A 22,778-nucleotide genomic window follows, 5' to 3' on the forward strand; every position below is an offset into this window, starting at 1 on the left:
CGCCCTCAAATCAGGTAAATATTTTAATTGCGTCTATATTAAACTCTTCATGTGAAGCCTTAATGGGTGGAGGTTTCGTGAGTGAAGATAACAGGAGTGCGTGTGTGGGAGAGATAAGCTGCGCAGAGGAATTGCCCAGCACGTTTGTTGTATTCACGTCAGCCAAAGATTAAATATTGCTTACGTTCTTCCAAGGCCTAGGGCTATTCACTAACCCACTCTGATTTGTCTTTTGAAATTCAGGACCGTCTATTAGACATTTTTACAACTTAAATGATATTCGTGGATCACCGATAACAAATGACGGCAATAATTGAAAAGTAAAAAGCGAAACATTAAGCAAGTTTTCTCACTGAATATAGATGGATATAATATATAAATATATATATAAATAATCTAGTAAATGTAAAAAGCCCATCATTTAATTGCCATTTAAAAGGATGCCACTTGTGGGAAAACCATTGAAGCGATGAAACAACTGTATAAATCATATCACAGAAGACATTGTTTCCCCCACATTAAGGCTCAAGACTCCATTTAGACGTAGTATGGCCCACTCTTCAAAATATAAAGCAATAGAGTTATCATGTCATGTTGCTGTGAAAGTCTTCACAGATGTATTTTTTTGATAGCTATCTTTGCATTTCATGTCAACTATTTTCAATATAATTACACACTGCAGCCCACTGGTAGTGCATTATACTATGCAGGCTTTATTAGAGCTAGGCTACATTAAAAATAAATGCTTTGACAAATCCAACTTTGACATTCATCGTTCATCGATTGACCTTATGCAGCAGGCCATACCACGAGTTGTTACACTATAGGGTGTAAAATGTGCTTAGTCACAAATTGTTAACCTAAAAAATACGATTACATCCAAACATCTGCCCCAAACCCCCCTCGTAAAGGCGTGACCTCACGTTCGACATTCACACCTAAGAGGAGAGCATCATCCAATAGATCCAACTTTTTGCCTTCTGGGAGGAGTCAGGTAATTGCATAAATAGGATAGCAAGCGTGTGAAGGTATGATTCATAGTTTCTGAAAACGAGAAATCATCTGACGTCAACATGGTTGAGTGGACAGCCGAAGAGCGCGCAGCTATCCAGGACATTTTCAACTCACTTGATTACGAAGATGTTGGTCCCAAAGCCCTGCAGAGGTAAACAAAAACAGATGTCAACGCTTCCAGCATTATCAATCGTCTGATTTTCACCTAAAAAGAGAGCCAGTGGAGCTGATGCATCCTAGTGCAGGCTTCTGAGACAATATTGTGTTGAGCCTCAGTAATTCATTCTTGCTGATTTATTTTCCATAGAAATTATTCAGAATTACTTTTAAATAAAGAATAATCACCACATTTAACTCACCTTGCGACAAAGACTAAACCTGACCTGTGAATATTTTTTCCCAAAATCATGTATATTCATCTTTACCCTTACAGGTGCTTGATCGTTTACCCTTGGTGCCAGCGGTACTTTGGAGGGTTCGGGAACCTGTACAATGCAGAGGCAATTCTGTCCAACCCCATGGTTGCAGCACACGGCATCGTTGTGCTCCACGGTCTGGACAGGGCCATGAAGAACATGGATGACATTAAGCAAACTTATGCTGAGCTGAGCGTGCTGCACTCCGAGAAACTGCATGTGGATCCTGACAACTTCAAAGTGAGTTCTGTCACCAAAACTAATATTAGTCACGTGTGAATAAGATGTCTGTGTAACTAACCTGAGAAACCTAATTATTGTCCTTTTTCACAGCTGCTTGCCGACTGTCTGTCTGTTGTAATTGCTGGGAAGATGGGCACCAACTTCACACCTGAGATCCAGGCTGCGTGGCAGAAATTCCTTTCCGTTGTGGTCTCCGCTTTGGGCCGACAGTACCACTAAATGTTTTCTCCCCAGGCATAACTAAATGCGTTGTCCTTACCATTGAAACCAATAAAGGTGGCATTAACCAAAATCTTCCTGTATACTGTGTATTGATTGCATTTACAAAACCAGAACAAAAATAGCCTGCAATACACTTTGTAAACGTAGTGTGGACATATGGGGAGGTTTTTTGTGAGTGCTGACACATGGCCAGAGGTGGACTGATCATCTGGCATACCGGGCATTTTCCTAATGCCGCCAAATGTGCTGGTTTTAAAATCATACGAAAACATACTATAAACTGTTCAAAATAACTGGTCAGCCATGTTAACATGGTAGCTGCTGATAAATCAGATGAAATCCAGTTTACACTGGTAGGTGGTTTTAGCTGGCCGTACCTGGTATGACCACCATCAAAAATCATGCGAAAACTTCTGCTGGTTAAACCAGCTGGTCAGCCATATTAATGATCGTAAACGGGTCAAGCTGGGTTATTTTTCCAGCAGAGAGGGAAGGAGCGTGGACATAGTGTGTGTGCCATGCCATGATGACAATGATGATTCATTCAATGAATGTCGATGATAATAAGATAAGATAATACATAACATATAACATAATTCACACTATCATAAACTGAGACCGTCATCTGCTGGTGGTCACTCAGTCAGTGTTAAATAGCGCATGCAAAAGCTATTTGGGGGCCACGCAGAAAACTGCTCAGTCACCCATTGTGTTATTACATTTCTAGGCATCTTTCTTCTGCCATTGGAGTCTAGTCGATCTCATTAGCCACACAGACTATTCACTATCTATTTCTACAAACAGCTGATTCTAGCTCCTAATTCACATATAGGCAGGCCTAGGCTAATGAATGCAGTTTGTAAATGTGCAAAATCAACTCTTCTATCGCTTCTAACGGCATCGCAATTTGCAAGTAGCCATAGACCATACATCATATTGCGCTATTCTGAGTCCAGTTAAGAGGCATGGTGGTCAAACGCTTAATTAATGGGGAGGTAGCTTTATCTGCCCAGTCAAGCCTTTTAATTATAAATGAATAAAGTTGCAGTATGCGATTCTAATCCAATAGGCTACACCTTTAGTCAGTTTCAGCTAATTGCTCCTCATGGTCCTCTAGCTATCCGTTTACTTTGTGAAAGACGTTCGTAATCCATCAGTCCTGATACTGTAAATGTGAAACGTATCCCTTAAAAAGAGGGATAAACAATTCTAGTCAATCATAACATTGCTCAACGAGCATGTAAGGAAGAAGTGCAACTTCATTGGCTTTTAAGCTAAAATATCAACAACCTTTAGCCAAAATCGTGGATTATGCCTTTAAATTGCCTATTGTGTTTTAGCAGGTCACTTAAAGGGCATAGTAGTAAAATACTTTTTGACCTATAATGATGATGAGTTTCACACTTTTTTTCGGTCCTAGAGCCTAGGTCGGTATTGTTTACATTTGGAAACTTGCTAAATTGTCAGCAAATTGCACCTAAAAACACCTCAAACTAAGGATCAGCTGTCCTTCTGAAAAGCATCATTAGAATAATCCAAGGTCTTGAAGGCTACCTCAGTTTTTCACAACAAACCTCTTACTGTACCTTTAATCATCTATGGGGTGCATCCAGACACTTTCTTAAAAGAAGAAGCATAGACCCACTGTTGACTGGGGGCAAACACAGCTTATGTTGATTTCATACAAATATCAACAATGCTTGGTGCACCAGGCTCATTCTAAGATCGAGCATTCTAGAAAACGACTTGATGGATATACTGGCCATTTTCTAGTTATTAATACCTTAATGGGTTTTGTTTCTGCATCAACCTTGAACCCATTGACTCGAGCCCTATTTATTCTGCGCTTTTATTTGTTTGTGTGAAATTGTTGCCTATCTAAATTGATTTGTGAAGAATCCAGTGGCTAGTACATATTTACTTTCACATGTAGTAGCTAAACGTAAATGTCTCCATGACTTGTGATATACAGTAGGCCTATATTTTAGTGCTCACATTTTAGAACAGATTTTATTCCACTTTCCATAATTGGATTACCTTGGGTTAGAGTATAGGCTACTCTAACGATATATAGCTCGTGACTGACACCAATTATACATAGGCAAATCCAACGATATCTACTTTTGCGCAGCTGTTCGAAACAACACCAAAACTGCTGATTGTGCGTTTATAAACTGAACTCGACTGACTTCAGTGAGTTATCTTTTTATCACCAGGGGGTGAACTATATTTAGCTGTGGTTGATAGGCGAGCTCTCCGCCCTTTCACAGAAATCTCCTTTATTCACCCCTCTCCTCAAAGATGATTATCAAAATACGACCAATTGAGGCGGAGAACAGAGGTGGAGCATCCTAACAATGTGGGAAACTCTGTCAATATATAGAACCCTCGGACAGAGCTTCCAGCATGTTCCCCCAAGAGCTCGAACCGCCTACAGCATCCTCGCGAAGAAGTTGCAAGAATGAGTCTGTCAGATAAAGAGAAAAACACTGTGAAGGACTTCTTCGCGAAGGTGGTTTCTCGGTCCGACGATATTGGAAATGAGTCTCTCACGAGGTAATGATTTTTTCATACTATGTTGATGTTCGATAATGCTTTTACTTTGTAACACGATTAAAGATTGCTGGTGCACCATTCTAAATTTATAATTATTCAACAGACTTCTGGTGGTGTACCCTCAAACCAAGTCCTACTTTGCACACTGGAAGGAGACAACACCTTATTCAGCTCCTGTGAAGAAGCATGGCATCACCGTTATGGGAGGTGTCTATGAGGCCGTCAGTAAAATCGACGATCTCAAAGCTGGACTGCTGACCCTGAGTGAACTTCATGCCTTCATGCTCAGAGTGGACCCTGTCAACTTCAAGGTAAAGAGAAAAGATGCACCACGCACACGTCACCGATTCATTTCCATTAGCCTACATCAGTCATCTTTGGCTTTCTGAAAAGGGTGAGTGACTTGATTTCGCTCTTCCCCTGCAGCTTTTCAACAATTGTCTTCTGGTGGTGCTGAGCATGCTCTTTCCGGATGACTTCACCCCCCAGGTCCATGTAGCCGTTGACAAGTTCATGGCCCTGCTGTCTTTGGCCTTGGCAGAGAAGTACCGTTGATCAGTATACTTGTGTACTTGATGAAATAAAGTTCAACGATGCAAATTCATTTCTCTTGTGTTGACTGCTTTTTTCTTACACTGTGAGGCAAAATGAGGCCCTGTCTTAACCTAAAAAAAAAAAAGTGTAAGTGCACTCCGAAAAGTTTGAGCCATAAACTAAACTAGACATACAGCATGGGGCTGCATATATTCATTCCATTTGGAATATTTCGGAATAGTATTTCAAAAAGTAACCTTTTTAGTTTACTATTTAATTTCACCTTGTCATAGGCAAAACAGGTTTTCCCAGTGGTAAAATGATACAACCCTTTAGCACCACCTCAGGAAGGGATCCTGAGTCCATATACCAAGTTTTGTGTCATCAAAGAGTTGCTGAGATGTTATCTTTCTGTCCACATCGCGAATTGCAGATTTAAAGATATATTACCTTTCACCAGTTAGCCTGTCGGAATGCTTGATTTAGAGTGCTGATAATAAGCATGTTTGGCTTGGTAGCTGGCCATGGTCCTGAGATGCCTATGGATAAGGGGTAATGTGAGCCTGGAGCTACTAGTGAAAAGGAGGAGAATGGGGAAACTTGGGATACTTGAAGCGTGTGACATGGTGGAAGTGGAAGTGTAGTGAGTGCCGGCTGTCAATCAGTCCTATGGCTCCTCCCAAACTTTGTTTAGGAAATATCATTAAATATTTGCGGTTTCATATTTGATGCATACATTTTCAACACGATTTTATAATAAAAAAGTCTGAAATATTAAGTAGTTAGTAGTTTCAATACAGTACATTTTTATATTGAATTATTAGTAAAAAGAAAAATAAATGTTATCCTAACAGTTACTACAGGAAGACAACCATTTGCGATATAGCATTGAAAGGCCCACTACTGCCTACGATGCACGGATAATCCACCAGAAGGCAGAAGATGTGTCAGTCCCGAAGGGCTACAGATGGGGCATTGTACAACTAGCCAATGAAGGTAGATCAAATAAAAATGTCAGCTCATCCCCTGCTCTGAGCCAAACTCCACCCACTGCATCATTAAAAAAAAACTTAAAAGGTGGGAAAAGGGCTGAGAGGGAAGGGCAGAGAGTTTAGTCCATTCAAACATATGCATATCACAATGTAGATATGTTACAACTAGTCGAATCTATGTCAGCAATTTGATGATTTTAAACATCAGATGATTTTCAACCCGTAAAATGTCATTTTTTATGAAAATGGTAACATTGTCAATATTAACACCAGCATTGATATTTATCGGGTTTGTAGCCAAGGGTTTAATCAGTGTAACTTAGTTGCAAGGAGGCAATAAGGGAAAATGTATGTTTTCCAAAAAAGAAGCAACGACAGAAAGAAGGTGACACCGAACTCTTCAGCACTGCGGACAGCGCCAGTCAAATATCAATCAATTCGGCACCTGCACAATACAGCAACTGTCGTATGTCCAGCATGCTTGGCATCGGTCCAAGCAGGCTTATGGTTTTCCATGGAATTATTTTATATTCTTATTTTATGCCCTGAACAAAATAATTAAATATATAAAGCTGAATCTGCCATAATATCGTTACAGTCAGTTTCAAGGCATGTCCAGGTCCTTGAAAAAACACCATAGTGAATGTGGTGATTAGATTAGAACAAAATAACTGGTAACAAAATAGTGACCCCCAATGTCTGTCTCGTAATAACTTCTTCTATTATATTTAACCTTTCCAGTGACTTCTTAGAACATTTATTTATTCAGTATTTAACGTGCCTGCAGAGGGCGCCATCAGTAAACTGGAAGTGCACGTGAGTATTCATCCAACAGTAAACAAAGTGAAATTTCTGCAGCATTGTCATATTCGGGTCAGAAAATTTAAAGCACGGAAAAAAATAAGCACAGAACACCAAGGTCTTTCGAAACGTTTTATTACAAAAATTGGCAGCACATCTTCTGATTAGTAATAAAGAGCAGTTAACCCATGTATAATCGCAGTCCCTTGCGAAATCCTCATCTGTACTTTTCCGCCAGCACAGCGGCAAATGCCGAAAGATACTTGTCCATGGCAGCGTGTGCAACTGGGGTGAACTCATCCTTCATGTGACATGCCAGCGTTACCAGGATACAGTGGGAAAGAAGCTGAAAACAAAAGGTCACTCAAAATCAACAAGGCAACAGCTAGGAAACAGGACAATATTTCAGACACTTAGTTCGAGTCTCAAGTCTACTTTAATCTAGTTAATTAGACAAGAGATACCAAAGAGGTATTCTTATGTTGTATTATGTCTACCTGGGGGAATTATTGTGACATGGTGGCATGAAATCAGGCCTGGTCACAAATATTTATAGGTGAATTGGCACGTAAGTATGGCTAGTACTTGAGAACTAATACTAATTCCTCATGACAGCACTGTAAAGTGTGTGAACCTTGAAATTAGTGGGATCTATTCTCAGCTGGTAGGCATGGAACCTGCTCAGCGGGGCCAGCGTTGAGGCCAGTGTGCCGATGTTTTTCGCTCCCTCATGTAACGCATACACAATCTTCTTCCCGTGAGAAAGCATCTGTTTCGATCTGGGTTTGATGTCCAGGTGAGCAAAATAGGTCTTGGTCTTCGGAAATGTTGTAAACATTCTGTTGACCAATAACAAGACAAAACATAAATGTACGGTTGTTTGCCAAGTACCTCCTTTCTTTGCACTCATTTGTCACCGATTGCGTCATTTATACATGACGATCGCTTAATTTCGTACTATTAAATTCAGCCTACTTAAATGGGCTTTAAACACGAATGCAGGAAAGATCCATGCAACAACTCTCATGGCAATAGTGACAATGTTATAAAAAAAAAATACAGTGAGACCAAATATGCTCAAGGGACAACCTTTTGAATATTTCTACTCGATAAATAATTTACTAAATGAAATGATTAGGAAGGAAGGTATTATTCTCAATAGAATGGCCTTACCTTAAGAGAGATTCAGAACCAATATCCTCTGCTACTGGCATCATTTTCTCCCATATTATAACAAGTAGTTCTTTCTCGTACTTTGAAAGCATCGCACTATTCTGTGGGTATGATTTACGACGTTTATGTCCAAATAATTACGGAGCGTTTCGGAAGTAAGTGCTTGACCTCAAAGTTATTCGACCATACTGCAACATCCAGCCTCTAGCAACTCTCAGATAACTACTGAAGTACTATGGCAAATACATAATGATGCCTTTTTTCAATAGGACTAGTATATGCTAAAACTATTTTACTGTATTGGAAGAAATAAGAACAAATGCTCCTTTGCACCGTTGTCTCTCCGTATGTTTTCGATCCTTGGGTTGAACGTAGCTGAGTCACGTGGGGTCACCACTAACACGCGCAGGTTGAAATTATTGTACGGATTTTACGTCATTTCTGTGGTGCCCTATACCATAAAGTATAAAACATCTTAAAACGTATTTATACTCATTTACGTAGCAGAACGCGCTGCATTTTGATTTATGCGCTTTTGTTTCATATTTTAACATAGACGGATTTATTGTGCTCTGAAGGCGCATTGTGTCCTTATTTGGCCGTAGTATTTAGACAAGAGATGACCTATATTTCTGTTAACCTTGTTTGCCCTTTGGTCGCATATTTCCTTCTCTTGCACTTGTTTTAGGACGACATTTTGAACTGATTAATTACTTCAATCTTCCATTAAATAATTTGAAGGGAAAAAATCGTATCAAGTTGATCATTCAGTCCTCATATAAAACTCATTTTACATGACATTTTCTCACTGTACTGTTAATGTGAAAGAGGAAAGGTTTAAGCCAGATGGTCAGTCCATATAGACCAACATCACTGATTGTTAATCTAATTGATTCTTTGTAGTATGAATGAGATCTGCCAGGTTTATTTAATTCACACACAAAGGAAAAGAAACATAATAATTAAGGTTGTTATGATTTATTACATTCTCATCAAACATGTATGTATTCCATTCACATTTACTTAAAGTATTCAAAGTACTGGTACAGTAATGCATTTGAGCTGTATTTAGTGTATATTGTAGAAAAGAGACTGTAGACCTCCGGCAAGCAATGGTTTACCTTTCTGTGTGTGTGTGTGTGTGTGTGTGTGTGTACGTGTGTGAGTTGGTAGATTCCCCCTGGGCTCCCCTATCAGTGGTTCAAGATGGAGGCTGTAGCAGGGTGGAGGTCGGTTGCTGCAGTAATCATCCCCCCTCAGAGCAACCCTGCCCTGACTTCACTCACGACAGGCCAGTGGCTGCATTTCAGCTCCACAACATGACTCAGCAAAGCTTAACACAAATATTGACTTCACTGGTAAAAATGTATTCTTATACAGAGTAAACAAAGCATTTTTAAAAAGATCGACAAAGAGGAATGTCAGTCAACATGTCAGTAAAACCTTAATTTCAATATGGTGCAATACACAGGCAAGACAGTGTTCCCCTACATATTTGGCTATATAATTGAGGGAAACGGTTTGACAACATGTTTAAGTTCCATATCATAAATAAAAGCCCTGATTTCAAACAGAGGATTTTAATGTAAAGTACACTTTTATCAAATCTCAACCCATAAATACTAATCATTTCTAAAATGAACACAGTGATGACAGAGGATGAACATTAATGAAATACAAATCTTTCACAACCTCACAAAGCAAAACTTACACAAACACTTAATAATCATATTGCTAACAATGGAACATGGGCTCGTACAGGGAGCCTGCTGAATCATAGAAGCCTAACAGAGGTGGTTCCCTTTCAAACCCACAGAGCATAGTTTAACTCTGCTAAAGGTCATAATCTTTAACCTGCAAAAAGGATATGAACTAACTAAAAGAGCTGTTTTCTTTCTTATTGTATTCTGTACATTGTAGGTTTTTTTAATAACCTTGGATATGCTTATTCTCTCAGCCACTGAGTGTATCATACTCATAACCTGTAATTGTATATGTTAACAACTTTTACACAACCATCACACAGCATCTGAAAATATGAACACATTCATGAAGTTGTTGGAGGACAAAGAGTCCAAGCAGCACACTCACATGTCCTCCTGCCCCTCGCCATCTCCTAAGTCTCTCTGTCTCTCTCGGCATGATGCCATCTGCTGTAACTGGCAACACGTAGCGATGCCCACGTGACATGCCCTCCTACCCTCAGGATAATGGGTTGGCCTTGGCCCACCCTTCAAGTGCAGCTCCACCATTAAGAAGTCCTTCACTCGCACACAGACAGACTGGCATCAGGCTGCAGATGTGTGGTGTTGTGGTGCACAGCCACATAGAACTGGAGTGGAGGTATTCCAAAGGTGCTAATAGACTTAAATATACTTCATGATAGTGTAATGGTTTACTGTAATGTGTTATTGGTTGGACTGTTATTGTTTGCTAATTTTATTGGACTTGGGCCATTTGAAAAAGAGAACTCACTCTTTAACTGATCGGAATCGTGTGTCTCCCAAATAAAGTCATATTTTAATTTGCTTACCCTGTGAGATGTCCCCACAGTTGGTTCACATTTGTGGCTCACAACGCCATCTAGTGGACATTTCATTAACACATTCATACCAGATACCGTAATAACAACGCTTAGAGTGCCATATCATGTGAAGTATTTGTGTGTGTGTGATTTCGAGGCCATGAGGCCTTCAGTTGTAAGGAATAGCTCATTAAGATTTGGATTGTGGGTTTCACTGCGCAATTCAACATATATTCACCAACTGGTGTGAATCTTCCTATAGCAAATTGAAAACATTGTGGTTGTTGCTTGTAAATGCATGTTGTGAGATGTGTTGTAAAAAAGAGTTGACTTCTGGTAAAAATAGAAATTGTCTCTGTATTTCATTTTGTGTAAAAAAAAATGCAGCGTTCCGTTCAGATGAAGTATTATTCCCATATGTAGAGCAGATGCAAAACAGCTTTGATGTCTGATACAGCAACTGGGCCGAGGACAACTACCTGCAAACACAGGTGAGGGATGATGCAAAAGACAGATAAATAATGAAATAATAATAATAAGACATTCACAGATGTTACAGCTGCACTGACTCTGTTTCCCAGGCTGCATCCTATCTTTGGAAAGAACACAAAAGAGCAAATGTTCTGTAAAATAAGTTGAGGACACTTATAGTCAGACTGTGTGTGTTTGTGCAGCAGGTTTTGCAGAAATGAGGCAGCCTTTAGATTAACACATATGAGAACTTTGAACATCTATGTATATTTACTCTGACATTTCTCTAAATTGAATTCTTAAAGTGATAAATATTGAGTGTTTTATGTTAGGTAGTTTACTGTTTTTCAATGCCACTTACACGCACGGGTAAATTATGCAAAATGTCCAGCAGGTGGCACATTTTAAACAGTTTCTATCAGCCAGTTGAGCGTTGTTGTTGTATCGTACTGCTCAGGATCTATGGATGTGCAGTTGTTATATTGGTTAGGTTAGTCCCCAACTAATAGCATAAGGAATTTAACGTCTTTTCCCGTGAACACCCGCAAAAAACTACTGTATTACAGCCTTGCTGTGCTGTCTGTGGACAACATCTGACTGTCTCAAAAGTAAAGTTGCTTAGGGTGTTCTGCAACATCTGTAGCTCAAAGTAATGTGTAGTCAAACCCATTCAACACCATCCAATACGTAGCATGGAAACATGGGGTATTGGGTTCCAAAACATTTTTGGATGTCTGGTAAACAACCTTGAGTTGCAATCAACATGATGCTTGTTCTCTCGGCTGATGACAGACACAGGGAATATCTAAAAAACACACACTGTAATTTCCCCAGCAGGAGCCTGGCTACTCAGCACAGCCAGATAACCGTGCTGGGAGTGCATACATGCAAAATGCATTAACGGTACTGACCTCCAGCAAGAGCAACACTGGCAACGACCTTTAATGATACCTTTACGCCACGCAACCAGTAGGTCTCAACATCACGTGGAGCTGTTACGAGGCTGTAAAGCATGCAGATATGAGTGTTCTTATGGATCACAATGGCCCTTCCACAATTCATTCCATATCGAGTAAGATACTACATGTGAGAGATGACGAGACCATTAAAATGGTTGGCAGCCTAGTTATTTTTGTGTTGTTGTTTTCTAGGGCAGTGTTGTCATAGAGTAAAAAACACAAACCAAAAGCAAATGTCACGCCTGGTCTAGTTACTCAGGGAAACGTATTGATGAGTCATGGCCAACTGAGCATGATGCTCTGTAAATGTCTTGTATCCCATTAATTCCTAAATTAAATATCAGAATCCCTGTCGGGCTGAGCTGATTGTATTACAAACCATATCTCAAAAGAGGAAAGATGCTGGTTATGAAACTGAACAGGATCCCTGATTCAATTTCTGTCCGGTGTAACCCGATTTAGCCACCGCACCTCTGGCCTCTCCAAGTCAGATGACACATACTCTCAGCAGCTCGACCCAATCAAGTCCGATTCAGGCCGTATTTGCGCTGTCAAAGCCATAAGGGAGGTAGATGCATGAATGAAACAATGGAGGCTTTATACTGGATAAATGCACAAGTTACGCTCATAGGCTGGGTATGTGGGTGTCATGTCTTCCACAAAGGTCACGCACAAGCTGGCATAAAACTGGCACACATGAGTACATGAGAAAATGCATGGGTGTTGTCAGATCGGTTACAAATCTAAAAATAAAAAGGCTGTAATAAACACTTTTCTTCTTTTGTATGGATTTTAAAATACAATCTGTGCCTATGCACTATTTTTCTTTTACTGTAACTTGATTGTCCATTTCAAACTCATTTTAAAACTCAGGTAATAGTAGACCATAGTCATTACAACAAATTCACTGCTGGTTTATTCCCTGTGTTTGGCTTCTAGGCTGGTTCAGTGTTGGTCTTTGAAAATAATGAAATGCCATTACTGTGCATCTCCTTTTAATTAAGACCAAGTTCTTTGAGACCTTTGCGGAGGAAGCCACTCTGCTAGGCAGGAAGGATGTTGGGTCATGCTGCACTCCTGCAGCTGACCCTCAACCTAACGCCTTGACCTCTCACGACTCACGATCCGTAAAACAATCAGCCGTCCACGAAAAGGCACTCAATGGGTCTTTCACTTCCTGTAAGGCATCAGTGGAAACCCCTGAACGATGGATGAGTAACGCTAACAGATTTGCAGTCAGAGCAGCCCTGCTCAATGAGTTCTATTCCCTTCCCGAGGAGGACATACAGCTCTAGCACAAGTTTTTGGTTAAAGAGGGCAGTGATAATGGCTGAATGGTCCTTTTCACGTAGTTTAATAGCCTAGCTCTGTGGTCAAAGGTGCCAAATACGTTGTTCATTTTCCATTACTCCACTACTGCAGTGTCACAGTTTTGGCCGAGTTTTAGGAATAGCTAACCCATTTGCTAACCCTGGCTACGATAAGTAGGGAGGAACTCCTCAGACGAAGTAGGGGAAAAAAGGCTGCATTCTACAAGGATCCATTTAAGTTTGTGAAGGCTTTTCACTCAAGAGAGAATAGGAAGTTTGAGAGTTTAAGGAAAGGACCTAGAGGATTATCGTCAACAGCTACATACAGACAATCAGAGGCATGTGGCTCCCGTGTTGCCGGCAAACATTCATTCACTTGGGGAGATAGGTTGGCCATTTGACTTTGGCCTGCCCAGGTGAAGACAAGGGGTCCGTTGTCTCCCAGTCGTAATGGGGTACCTTATCGGGTCTATAAAGAAGCGCCTGATGTTTTGAAATTTCTCTGAAGCTCATGGTGATTGTATGGAAAAAAGAAACAATTCCAAGGACGTGGTGTCGGGCAGGTGGTATTTTCATTCCAAAGGAGAAGAACAGTGTGACCACAGGCCAATTCTGACCCATCAATCTTCTTAATGTGGAAGGAAAGCTCTTCTTTAGTGTGGTAGCATCAAGGTCGGTCTCCTGTCTAAAGGCAAATACTTTGATAGATATTTCTGTGCAGAAAGCAATTTTTCTGGAAGTTTGGAACATAGCATGATTTGGAGATTACTTCTTTACGAGCTAAGGATCCCGTAGTCAAGAACACTCATTCAACAGTAAAAATAGGGAGGAAGTGGAATCCACAAGAAGTGGTTCAACATGCACAACGCATTACAGACATCATTGGGCAGGTACAAAGAGGTAGAGCAGGGTTTGGGCTAGGTGACAGTTGGAAAGCATGTGGTAAGGCAACATTGCTGGAGAGCAGACAGATGGTAACTAGCTTTGTTCGCGAGCAAGAAGAGGAAACTAGATGAACAGCAGTGACTTCTCAAGCAATACCAGGTCAATGGATGAAATGGCATGGTGTTGAGAAGCTATGGATGCTTACTGCATTAAATTCATTGCTGGAGCCACTTATGATATGAATAACTCCGCAGATGTGTTGGCTCATTAAAACATAGATTTGTCTGGATGGAAAACTAGCTTGACCCAAGGTCGCTACACGTGGAGACATGATCGGGTTTTTGGATATTTTGCGTGTTTCTCTGAGAATAAACAAGTTGAGGGCAACATTTTGTCAGCTAATGACAGGGACAGTTTAATTTCTTTTGTGCGAGAGGGGCAGAAAAGTCGACACCATAGCCTTTCTGGTTAAATCAGCCTAAACACTTCGGTCACTTGAAGGAGCTTTAAAGGTGATGTCTGAGGCTACTGAAAAAGCAAGCTAGTGGTGGTGGCTTAGGCTCTCACAGACTACATGGGTACATGTGAATTAACCTGAACTAAAACTGAGATACGCAAATTATTGTTGAGCTGTATCTTAAAATGTATTTGTTGTTGTCTGGTAGTGGCATGAGTGTAAGGTTGAGTCTTCTGGAGGTGTCGTGGGCCTAATTCAACAAAACACTAATGAAGGAAGGTGCCTGCTTGAAAACCCCAGTCAAAAAATATGTTTTATTTATGAGCGATAACATGTGTGTGTGTGTGTGTGTCTGTCTGTGTGATCGCTTGTGTCGGTTTGGGTGTGTATGACAGGGCAAGAGAGAGGTGAGTTGTACCAAGAGACAATGCATGCTAGCAGCTGCTTCCACCCATCACTTATCTACTGCCCAGGGCTGTGACGGAGTTGTGAAACTGCAATCCTGTATAATTTGAAGTGCATGTGCTTGCACGGGTAACACCATTTGTACACACACACACACACACACAAGAGGCCCACATCTTCACATATATTGTGTCGCAATGGAATATCACCTCCGGGTGACTCCTTAAGCCCGGCGCTACATTTTTATCTGCCTCGTTATTCTTCTAGATTCTTCTAGATCCCCCTGAGTGACTGTGGCTTCGCTGAGGCAGGGTTATATTAATGTGGGACTTAAGACTTCTGCCATAGCGTAAGTGTGCAGTCTCGTCTTCTGTCCGCACTTAGTGTGACTGATGGAGGGAACAACTCTAGCTGGTTATTGGCATATCTACTCAATGAGCACTTAGGGCCTGAAATACTTCATTGAGCCACACCCGTATTCTAACCAGATTCTATCCATTTAGTGAAGCACTTCTATTCTGTGGGGGGTTTTGTTTTGAAATTTAGTCTGGCGCAGTACCTTTAGTCTGGCGCAGTCTCGAAATGTATTGGAAAATGTTCTGAAGAGGGTCGCAGAAGAAAGCACTACCTTTCTGTATGCACCCCCCCCCCCCCTTCTGAATCGTTCTCCAGCATCCATTCAAAAGCAAGCTGCAAGCACAATGCTTCCAGTACTGTATGCTTGGCTTTGCTTTCTTGGAGAGCTGCACTGACTTGAGTGCCCTGCATGTCACTCCGACAGATGAATACACGCGCTGTGGGAACGAAAGGCCCCCTGACTCAGCAGGTGGCGTCTGGAGATGCAGAAACTTTCTGTGATTGTTGAATTTTCAATTGAACTTTAGAACGCCTGCATGCCATAGTGTGTGTGTGTGTGTTTGTGTGTGTGTGTGTGTTTGTGTGTGTTTGTGGACTGTGATGGCACTCTCGTTTTGTCATTGCGTGAGGGTGGTGTTGCTTTGCTCTGAGGCATTTCCTCCCATGTTTTCCCATCTCTCTTTTCCTCTTCTCTGATTGCAATAAAAGCCCATTTGTGTTTGGCCATGCATTGTAATCAGGACACTCAAAGAGGAAGGGCTCTTTGAATTTCCTGCACGTAGCACAGAGCCCACATGGCCAGTGAAACACCGGAGAGCGACAGAGAAAGAGAGAAACAGACAGGACCAGTGGTTCAGTACAGAGGAAGCCTGCCTTGGAAAGAGCTTGGTGTGTGTGCGCACTTGTGTGCATGTGTGTCTGTGTGTGTGTGTGTGTGTGTGTGTGTGTGTGTGTGTTGTGTGTGTGTGTGTTCGTGTCTCCATAAACTTTTCACTTGACTGTGTGTTTGTTGTAGGTTTTAGATAACAGTAAGAGCAACATGAACATTATCTGTAGATAGCTGTTCAACGTCTTCAAACTTCTGGGAAAATCCAACCTCCCAGCCATTCACCCGGATGCAAATGAAATGTAAGAGGTTTTAGTTCATGTGAAGCACATTACTAATTTGTATGCTGCACGCTCTGTCACGTCACATTAGTGCAATAATCAGTCACTACAAATGTATGCAGGCAAAATGTATGCAAAAGGTGTTTCATCATCTAGACCAGCTCATTAGAATGAGCTAAAGTCTGCCGTAATTAGTCAAGTGTGATAAATCTTTCAAATCCATCCTGCACTCATTACATCAGTTACACAGCCATACAAACAGATAAGTGGCATGCGGATGAGTGTGCTTGTGTAGAGTATGGTTATATAATGAGCTAAAATCACATATATAATAAAACTCTTGGATGATAACCAAAGCCCTAACGAATCATTGTGCTTTTGAATGAAGCCATAAAACTGAAATTATTCACAGTAAAACATTACGCTGCAGTGCATCCCCGTCAGTAAACTGAAAGCTGTCCGTTAGAAATGTTGCATACATCTTATTTGGATGCTTGCTTTGGGTTAGTGTGTGCTCTCCACACGGTACACCTATAAATCTTTCCATCATCTGGTGTATTTCATTTGAACCACAGGATCCAGGGGGAGAGATTCACGATTGGCACCTGCCTTTTCCAACCCAGGCAGGTCAGATAAGCATGCAGGTTTGCTGAACAGTAAATACTTCACCCTGTGTGTTGTGTGACAGTGGCGGAAAGGCAACAGATATACAGTCTGCTCTGCGATTTAGATACTACTATTGGCGGCGCTCCTCATCTCTTCCCCTGCAGGCCCCCCGGGGGGATAGAGGTCGCTCTTGTTTCTGATGGTTTACTGTATTGCACTCCGGTGGTCGGGCCTGGCTGTGCCCGGCATCATCCATGGGAAGCTTTTCCGTCTTGCCTGAACTTTCTCATGCTGTCGGGCTAGAGGGCTTTAGGGGTTTGTGTATGTGGTTCTCTGTTTCTCTGTGTGGGGGAGCATGAAGGGAAAGATTAAATGTGTGAAAGGGTAAACTGGAGAGATCATGTTTTTGATTGTCGATCATTTTTTCTCTTCCTCTTTTTCTCAGCCATGTGTTTCTTTGGAGGCCTGGTGCAGACCCAGTCGCTGGGCCACGGCCTGCCGGTGGTGTCTGCAGTATGGTCTTGTCATCAGGGCCAGACGGACGCGTGCTCCTGCGCCTCTTCGTGCCCCTCCACTCTCGGCCCCAGGGCCTCATCACAGCACTGGGGCTGGTGGGGGAGAGAGCTGCCGTACCCCCCCCCAGCCCCCCCACCACACCCCACCCCACAGCTCGCCTGGTCGACCCCGGCTCCTCTGAAGCTCTGCCAAAACTGCTTCCTACACTGAGGTCTGCTGGGAGAAACCAGTGAGCCTTTGAAGTGGTTGCGGTGAGTACGAGTGAGAGAGAGAGAGAGAGAGAGAGAGAGAGAGAGAGAGAGAGAGAGAGAGAGAGAGAGAGATAGAGAGAGAGAGAGAGCTGCCAGATGAGTTTGAGGAGAGGGAAGGAGAGAGGGAGGTCTAAGGGAGTGAAGGAGAAAGGGTTGCAGAGAGAGAGGAGAGGTAGAAGGAGAGAGAGAGGTGTGAGGGAGTGAAGGAGAAAGGGATGCAGAGAGAGAGGAGAGGGAAAATGAGCTACAGAGTGAATAAGAAAGAGAGATGATGTAGAAGAGTGAGAGAGAGAGAGAAAGAGAGAGAGGGTGTGTGGATGAGAGGAAGAGAGGTACAGGGAGGGATGGGAAAAAACGAGTGCATGTTTAAATCATCGGCCGGCTAGCAAAGTGCCCTGCTCACTCCAGGGAGGGGAGCAAGAGCTGAACTTGTTGATGTGCTGAGGCAGATTTATCCGTCTGCCTTTCTTTCATTTCTAATGTAACTTCTTGATCTGGGACTGACCCCTGACCCTAGCCTGGCCCAGCCTTGGCACAGCCTTCTCTCTGTAACATGTGTTGGTCAGGTTCAAAACATCCCGCTGACATTTTAATGTTGTTTGGACAGGGGCTGTGAGAAAAAAAACATTTTAAACAGCTGATGCCTCTCCCTTCCTAGTTGTTTTGGTGGGATTTTGGCTTTCCTCTAGTGGGGAAATATATATGAGACTGACATTGGTGACTGGTGGTAATCTCAACTATCGGGGGGATCTGGTTCTGAAGATAAAAAACACGGATACAAAGCATTCTCTGTCATGGAAGTACAACGTTTAGCAGATCTAGAGTATTTTTCATACGGTAAATGAACCTGTGTTTGAGTAAAGCTTCCAGTAGACCACAATGCATATCCTAGGTAGATAGTCTTATATGATTGTGGTGTAGAGACTGAGGATTTATAACACTAATAATAATTAGTTACACAGCTCTTATTTAGGAGCGTTCTATCTGAAAGCATTTCACCAGAGTTTTATTTAGTATGACATCATGCAACGGCTTGTTTTAAAGTTGGACTGGATGAGCCCTGAACAGCCTGGCCAGTTCCAAAAACTGCTAACTTGCATAACAGTCTGGACAGTAAGCGATTATCCGGTCAGATGCCCATTCTCTGCGTGGTATCCATGGGCATCTAGCTACTGGCACAGAACCTGCTGCACCATGCCAGCCCACACATGGTGCCCACTCTGACTTGGCTGCCCACCACGGAGGCACAGGGAGAGAGGAGGACAAGGCATGCGGCGAGTACAAGGTGAGAATCAGACACTGATCCTACTGGGCGTCAGAGGCATTAGGCCTGTGTACTTTGGGGTTACATATAGCAGCAATATGTCAATAAAATGATGTGTTCAGTATGTCACATGTAATGGTTTGTGCCAAGCTAATACTTTGGCAAATGTTGGATAGGATAAGATATGATATAATAAGATATGTCCTCTCCCCTCTGAATTCGTTTTTCACAACGTGTCCCTGCTGAATATGTCCTTGGGTGTTATGATAGTGATAGCAAACATAAGACTGGGAGGCCAAAATGAAAAAAGAAAAAGAGTCATATTGGTTCTCTATAACATTAAAACCATGTGAAGGGTTTTATCACCATGTAAGAATTGAGCTGAAGAACATTTGGATCAATTTTTATCCACTTCCTATCCATCATCCATTATGTTGCCACATGTCCCTAAATGACCAAATACATTGACAAACAGCAGATCTCTGTCCGACCTTCTGGAATGCTCTCAGGTTCTGTAGGTCATTTGTGCACCTGGACTTGTAGTACCTGCCACCTCGCTATGGCCCCCTTTGAAGAGCAACTTTGACCACTGACTCGCTTGGCCCCTTCAAAGTTTGATATTACACCTCTAGAAAATGGAGTAGAAGGGAACACGGTCACGGGCCCATCTTAGCGTGGCCGGGCACATGAAAGTGGTTTTCGGAGGGGGAGGAGGAGGAGCAGGGAGCCAAATCCATTAGAACTGGCTAAGGTGTATCCAGCGTGCAGGCGCAAGAACACGCGATGACAGACGGGTCACATCTTTGGTCATACTCACATATATAGACTCTCTCAATCTCCCACACAAGCCCAGAGTCCAGCTGAAGCTAATTATACTGCAGTGCCAGTAGGAGACCTTCACCACGCTCACATAGGGACCATAACGTTTTAATATCTTGGATAATATTATTCTACCGCTGTGCTCCATGTGTATATCCTGTTTAATATAATTTAAGGCCTTGATGGAATTATTATCGTGTACAAAACATCAGATTTTATTTAGCTCCCTGTGGTGTAACTGATGTTTGGATCTGAATTTGTGCATGCTTAAAAAAATTAATGTTTTTTTTTTGTCCCTGGTGGGAATTACTGTGGGCAAAAGAATAAATTAATCTTCAAATGCATATTCAAATAGAACTAGCACCAAAATACCCACTATGCTTGATGTACAACACTCCAAGAAACATGAAAAGTTTTAATGATCGCATATTGAAATGTTTTAGTTGTATAATGCATGTAGAGGCTTTTCAAAGATGCACTCACTACTGAAATATTTTAGATAAAACAAAAAAATGTGCACAGAATTCTCAAATTTACACCTACTACGGCTCCTCAGGGGAACAGCCTGGGCATGATTTAGCGGGGATAGAATTGTCAGGATCTTTGGGTTAAGCACCGAGGCAGACGGACACAGATGAACCTCCCTGGGGAACCGGCGCTTAGCCTGTCCACCCCTCTCCCCCGGGCCTCGCCTCGGTTCACGTATGTCAGTCCACTGCCCATAACTCAAAGCATGTCGGACTGTCACAGCCTGTTCCATATTTCATCTCCATGGATTGGGTTTTCCTAAACCCTTCGTACTCGCTTTGTCACTGTTTGGAAAGATGTGCACGGCCCTCTCCAACTCCGGATCCCTTCGTACTTACCTCCCACTCTTTTGTTGCTTCACAGACATTCTGCCCACCAACAGAAACGTGTTGTTTTGGAATGCTGTGAATGTTGTTTTGGGGTTTGATCTGAAAGGGTATCATATCATGTTTTCCCTCACATTACAGAGATGCATTTTGGGGCTGGAAGCGTGAAACTTAATAAGCCAGTGATTATGATCAGGGCCAACACTGAAGAGCTTCGTGTTTTACAGTTCTGCATAAATTGTGGCGGTCATGTGTTTTAGATTTCTTCCTAAGGCATTTTGTATCATAACTCCTGAGATTCTTACTCTATCATATAGCAGGGCAAACCCAGCTTGTTCCAGTTCAGGAGTTGACAGCCTAAACACTGCAATTCTTTTTTTGTTTTGTTTAGCCTGACAGGTCTCTTGTTTTTGATGTAGCATGTTGTGTCGCATTCAATATGAGAATGTAGAGGCGATATACAACCCTTTGATGGGACTATCCATTTGTCTGTCAGCTTGTAATGTCTCTACCTGAGCTAAGAGAATAGACCTCGCTCTCAGATCGTGCTTCGCTGGCATTCTCAATAGGACATGACCTCACGAAAGCAATACTCCATCACTCATCCTTTCAAGAGAGCAGCAAGGGTCAAATGGCTCCAGTCTATGAGGTCAAAAGTCAATGACTATCTATTCTGCATGTATTGGTTCTTGAAATAGCCCTGCTGACCAACAATGTAATTCTTGAACTGAGAGCGTATCCTGCATGCAATGCACGTTGTAAGAGAACATGCCCTCTCCTTTGAGACTTTCGACACAATTACATCTCTCCAGTTATTTGGCTATTGTGTGTGCCAGGGCAGGTCCAAGGGAGCACAGTGTAAGCGCTTTGATGTTAAAAAACAGAACTTCCTCTGATCTCATGTCAGTGCTTGTGTGAGAGGGAGATATGAACAGTGAACTCTCTAGAGTCAGCTCCGTACAGTACTAATGGGATTCATTGCCATTCGCACTGATGTTTTTCTCAGCCTTTCCCCTGCAGGAACAAATAAAGACAGAAAGAGGGTAGGAGAAAAGGAACGAGAGAGACAGGGATATTGATATTAGCCAATTTGGCTCAGCTTTTCTCAGCCTTCTCCCTCAGGAAGAGTAGAAAGAGAGAGAGAGAGAGAGAGAGAGAGGGAGTGATATAGAGAGAGAGAGAGGGAGAGTGAGAGAGAGAGAGAGTGAGAGAGAGAGAGAGAGAGAGAGAGTAGAAAGAGAGAGAGAGAGTCATCAGCAGTTGCTTCTGAGAAGTCCCTCAGTTTGACCCTAGGTGCCCCAGGGGTTTATGGTCCTGTGGTGCGCGCTGATAAACACTTCCTGTCCTGATTTCACACCTGTAGCCCACAGGTTTCCCCACAGGTCCCTGGAGGCTCATGGGAAACTCAACAAACTGCTGGTGTGCCCTTTAAAATGATCTCATTTCTGGCCCTTCAGGCAGTCTCTTTTTGCTTGTGTGACCCACAATTGAGTAGGACTAAAGCAGAACTAAAAGGCTATAAATGGCTGCTACGTAAGAGGACTCCTACACATAGTCTGTGCTACATTTACCTAGTGCCTGACACCAAAATCAAATATTCGAGTCACAATTAGAAGGCGTTCTTGCTTTAAACAGGGATTTTGTATTGTTTGTTTTTACAACAATACATTTAGAGCATCGGGACTATCACTCAAGGATACTGCTTCGGTAGCAGGCAACAGAAGCCAGATCTGTGTCCCTTCTAGCTGGTGGGGGGTGAAGTGAAAGAGAGGTAGAGGGAGAGAGGGAGGGATGGACAGAGGAGGGCTGGATGAGGGATTAGAGGCCTGTTGTCTCAGTGTGAGTCCTGGCACCGCCACTGCTCTGCATCACAGACGTCCACGGGAACTTCTTCTGACAGGAGAGCGGAGAGTTCACTCTTCCCCACCACCAACCACCCCCCACCTCCTCCTCCCACCTCCTCCATCTCTGCTTCCCTTCCTCTCTCTCCCTGTCCATATCTTCCTTGCTTACTTTACTCCTCTATATAAGACCAGAGGATA

The 22,778-nt window shown here is 42.4% G+C and overlaps 3 protein-coding genes across 3 annotated transcripts; 2 read left to right on the forward strand and 1 right to left on the reverse strand.

The window, feature by feature from the left end:
• Positions 1 to 1,065: 1,065 nt before the first annotated feature.
• hbbe2 (hemoglobin beta embryonic-2) lies at positions 1,066 to 1,945 on the forward strand. The gene is made up of 3 exons (XM_012838889.3): positions 1,066 to 1,165; positions 1,448 to 1,670; positions 1,764 to 1,945. Exons 1-3 carry the CDS (start codon positions 1,074 to 1,076, stop codon positions 1,890 to 1,892), a joined length of 444 nt encoding a protein of 147 aa, XP_012694343.1. The 5' UTR covers positions 1,066 to 1,073; the 3' UTR covers positions 1,893 to 1,945.
• Positions 1,946 to 4,116: 2,171 nt separating this feature from the next.
• On the forward strand, positions 4,117 to 5,055 carry LOC105910206 (hemoglobin subunit alpha-2-like). Its single transcript, XM_012838891.2, has 3 exons — positions 4,117 to 4,451; positions 4,555 to 4,762; positions 4,878 to 5,055. The coding sequence occupies exons 1-3, from the start codon at positions 4,357 to 4,359 to the stop codon at positions 5,004 to 5,006; spliced, it is 432 nt and encodes a 143-aa protein (XP_012694345.1). The 5' UTR covers positions 4,117 to 4,356; the 3' UTR covers positions 5,007 to 5,055.
• Positions 5,056 to 6,896: 1,841 nt separating this feature from the next.
• On the reverse strand, positions 6,897 to 8,339 carry zgc:163057 (Hemoglobin subunit alpha-D-like). The gene is made up of 3 exons (XM_012838898.3): positions 7,952 to 8,339; positions 7,413 to 7,617; positions 6,897 to 7,124 (listed from the first exon to the last, which is right to left on the reverse strand). Exons 1-3 carry the CDS (start codon positions 8,041 to 8,043, stop codon positions 6,996 to 6,998), a joined length of 426 nt encoding a protein of 141 aa, XP_012694352.1. The 5' UTR covers positions 8,044 to 8,339; the 3' UTR covers positions 6,897 to 6,995.
• Positions 8,340 to 22,778: the final 14,439 nt, after the last annotated feature.

Source organism: Clupea harengus, chromosome 23, assembly GCF_900700415.2.
Source record: "Clupea harengus chromosome 23, Ch_v2.0.2, whole genome shotgun sequence".
Classification (NCBI taxonomy): Eukaryota; Metazoa; Chordata; class Actinopteri; order Clupeiformes; family Clupeidae; genus Clupea; species Clupea harengus.

Bases quoted from the DNA above. Each gene is read 5' to 3' on its own strand.
- zgc:163057 (XM_012838898.3), bottom strand. From the start codon at position 8,043: ATGCTTTCAAAGTACGAGAAAGAACTACTTGTTATAATATGGGAGAAA. The intron at 7,618-7,951 runs GTAAGGCCATTC...ATTGGTCAACAG, and splicing joins GGTTCTGAATCTCTCTTAAG to AATGTTTACAACATTTCCGA. The intron at 7,125-7,412 runs GTTCACACACTT...TTTTGTTTTCAG, and splicing joins TAGATCCCACTAATTTCAAG to CTTCTTTCCCACTGTATCCT.
- hbbe2 (XM_012838889.3), top strand. From the start codon at position 1,074: ATGGTTGAGTGGACAGCCGAAGAGCGCGCAGCTATCCAGGACATTTTC. The intron at 1,166-1,447 runs GTAAACAAAAAC...TTACCCTTACAG, and splicing joins GGTCCCAAAGCCCTGCAGAG to GTGCTTGATCGTTTACCCTT. The intron at 1,671-1,763 runs GTGAGTTCTGTC...CCTTTTTCACAG, and splicing joins TGGATCCTGACAACTTCAAA to CTGCTTGCCGACTGTCTGTC.
- LOC105910206 (XM_012838891.2), top strand. From the start codon at position 4,357: ATGAGTCTGTCAGATAAAGAGAAAAACACTGTGAAGGACTTCTTCGCG. The intron at 4,452-4,554 runs GTAATGATTTTT...ATTATTCAACAG, and splicing joins GGAAATGAGTCTCTCACGAG to ACTTCTGGTGGTGTACCCTC. The intron at 4,763-4,877 runs GTAAAGAGAAAA...CTTCCCCTGCAG, and splicing joins TGGACCCTGTCAACTTCAAG to CTTTTCAACAATTGTCTTCT.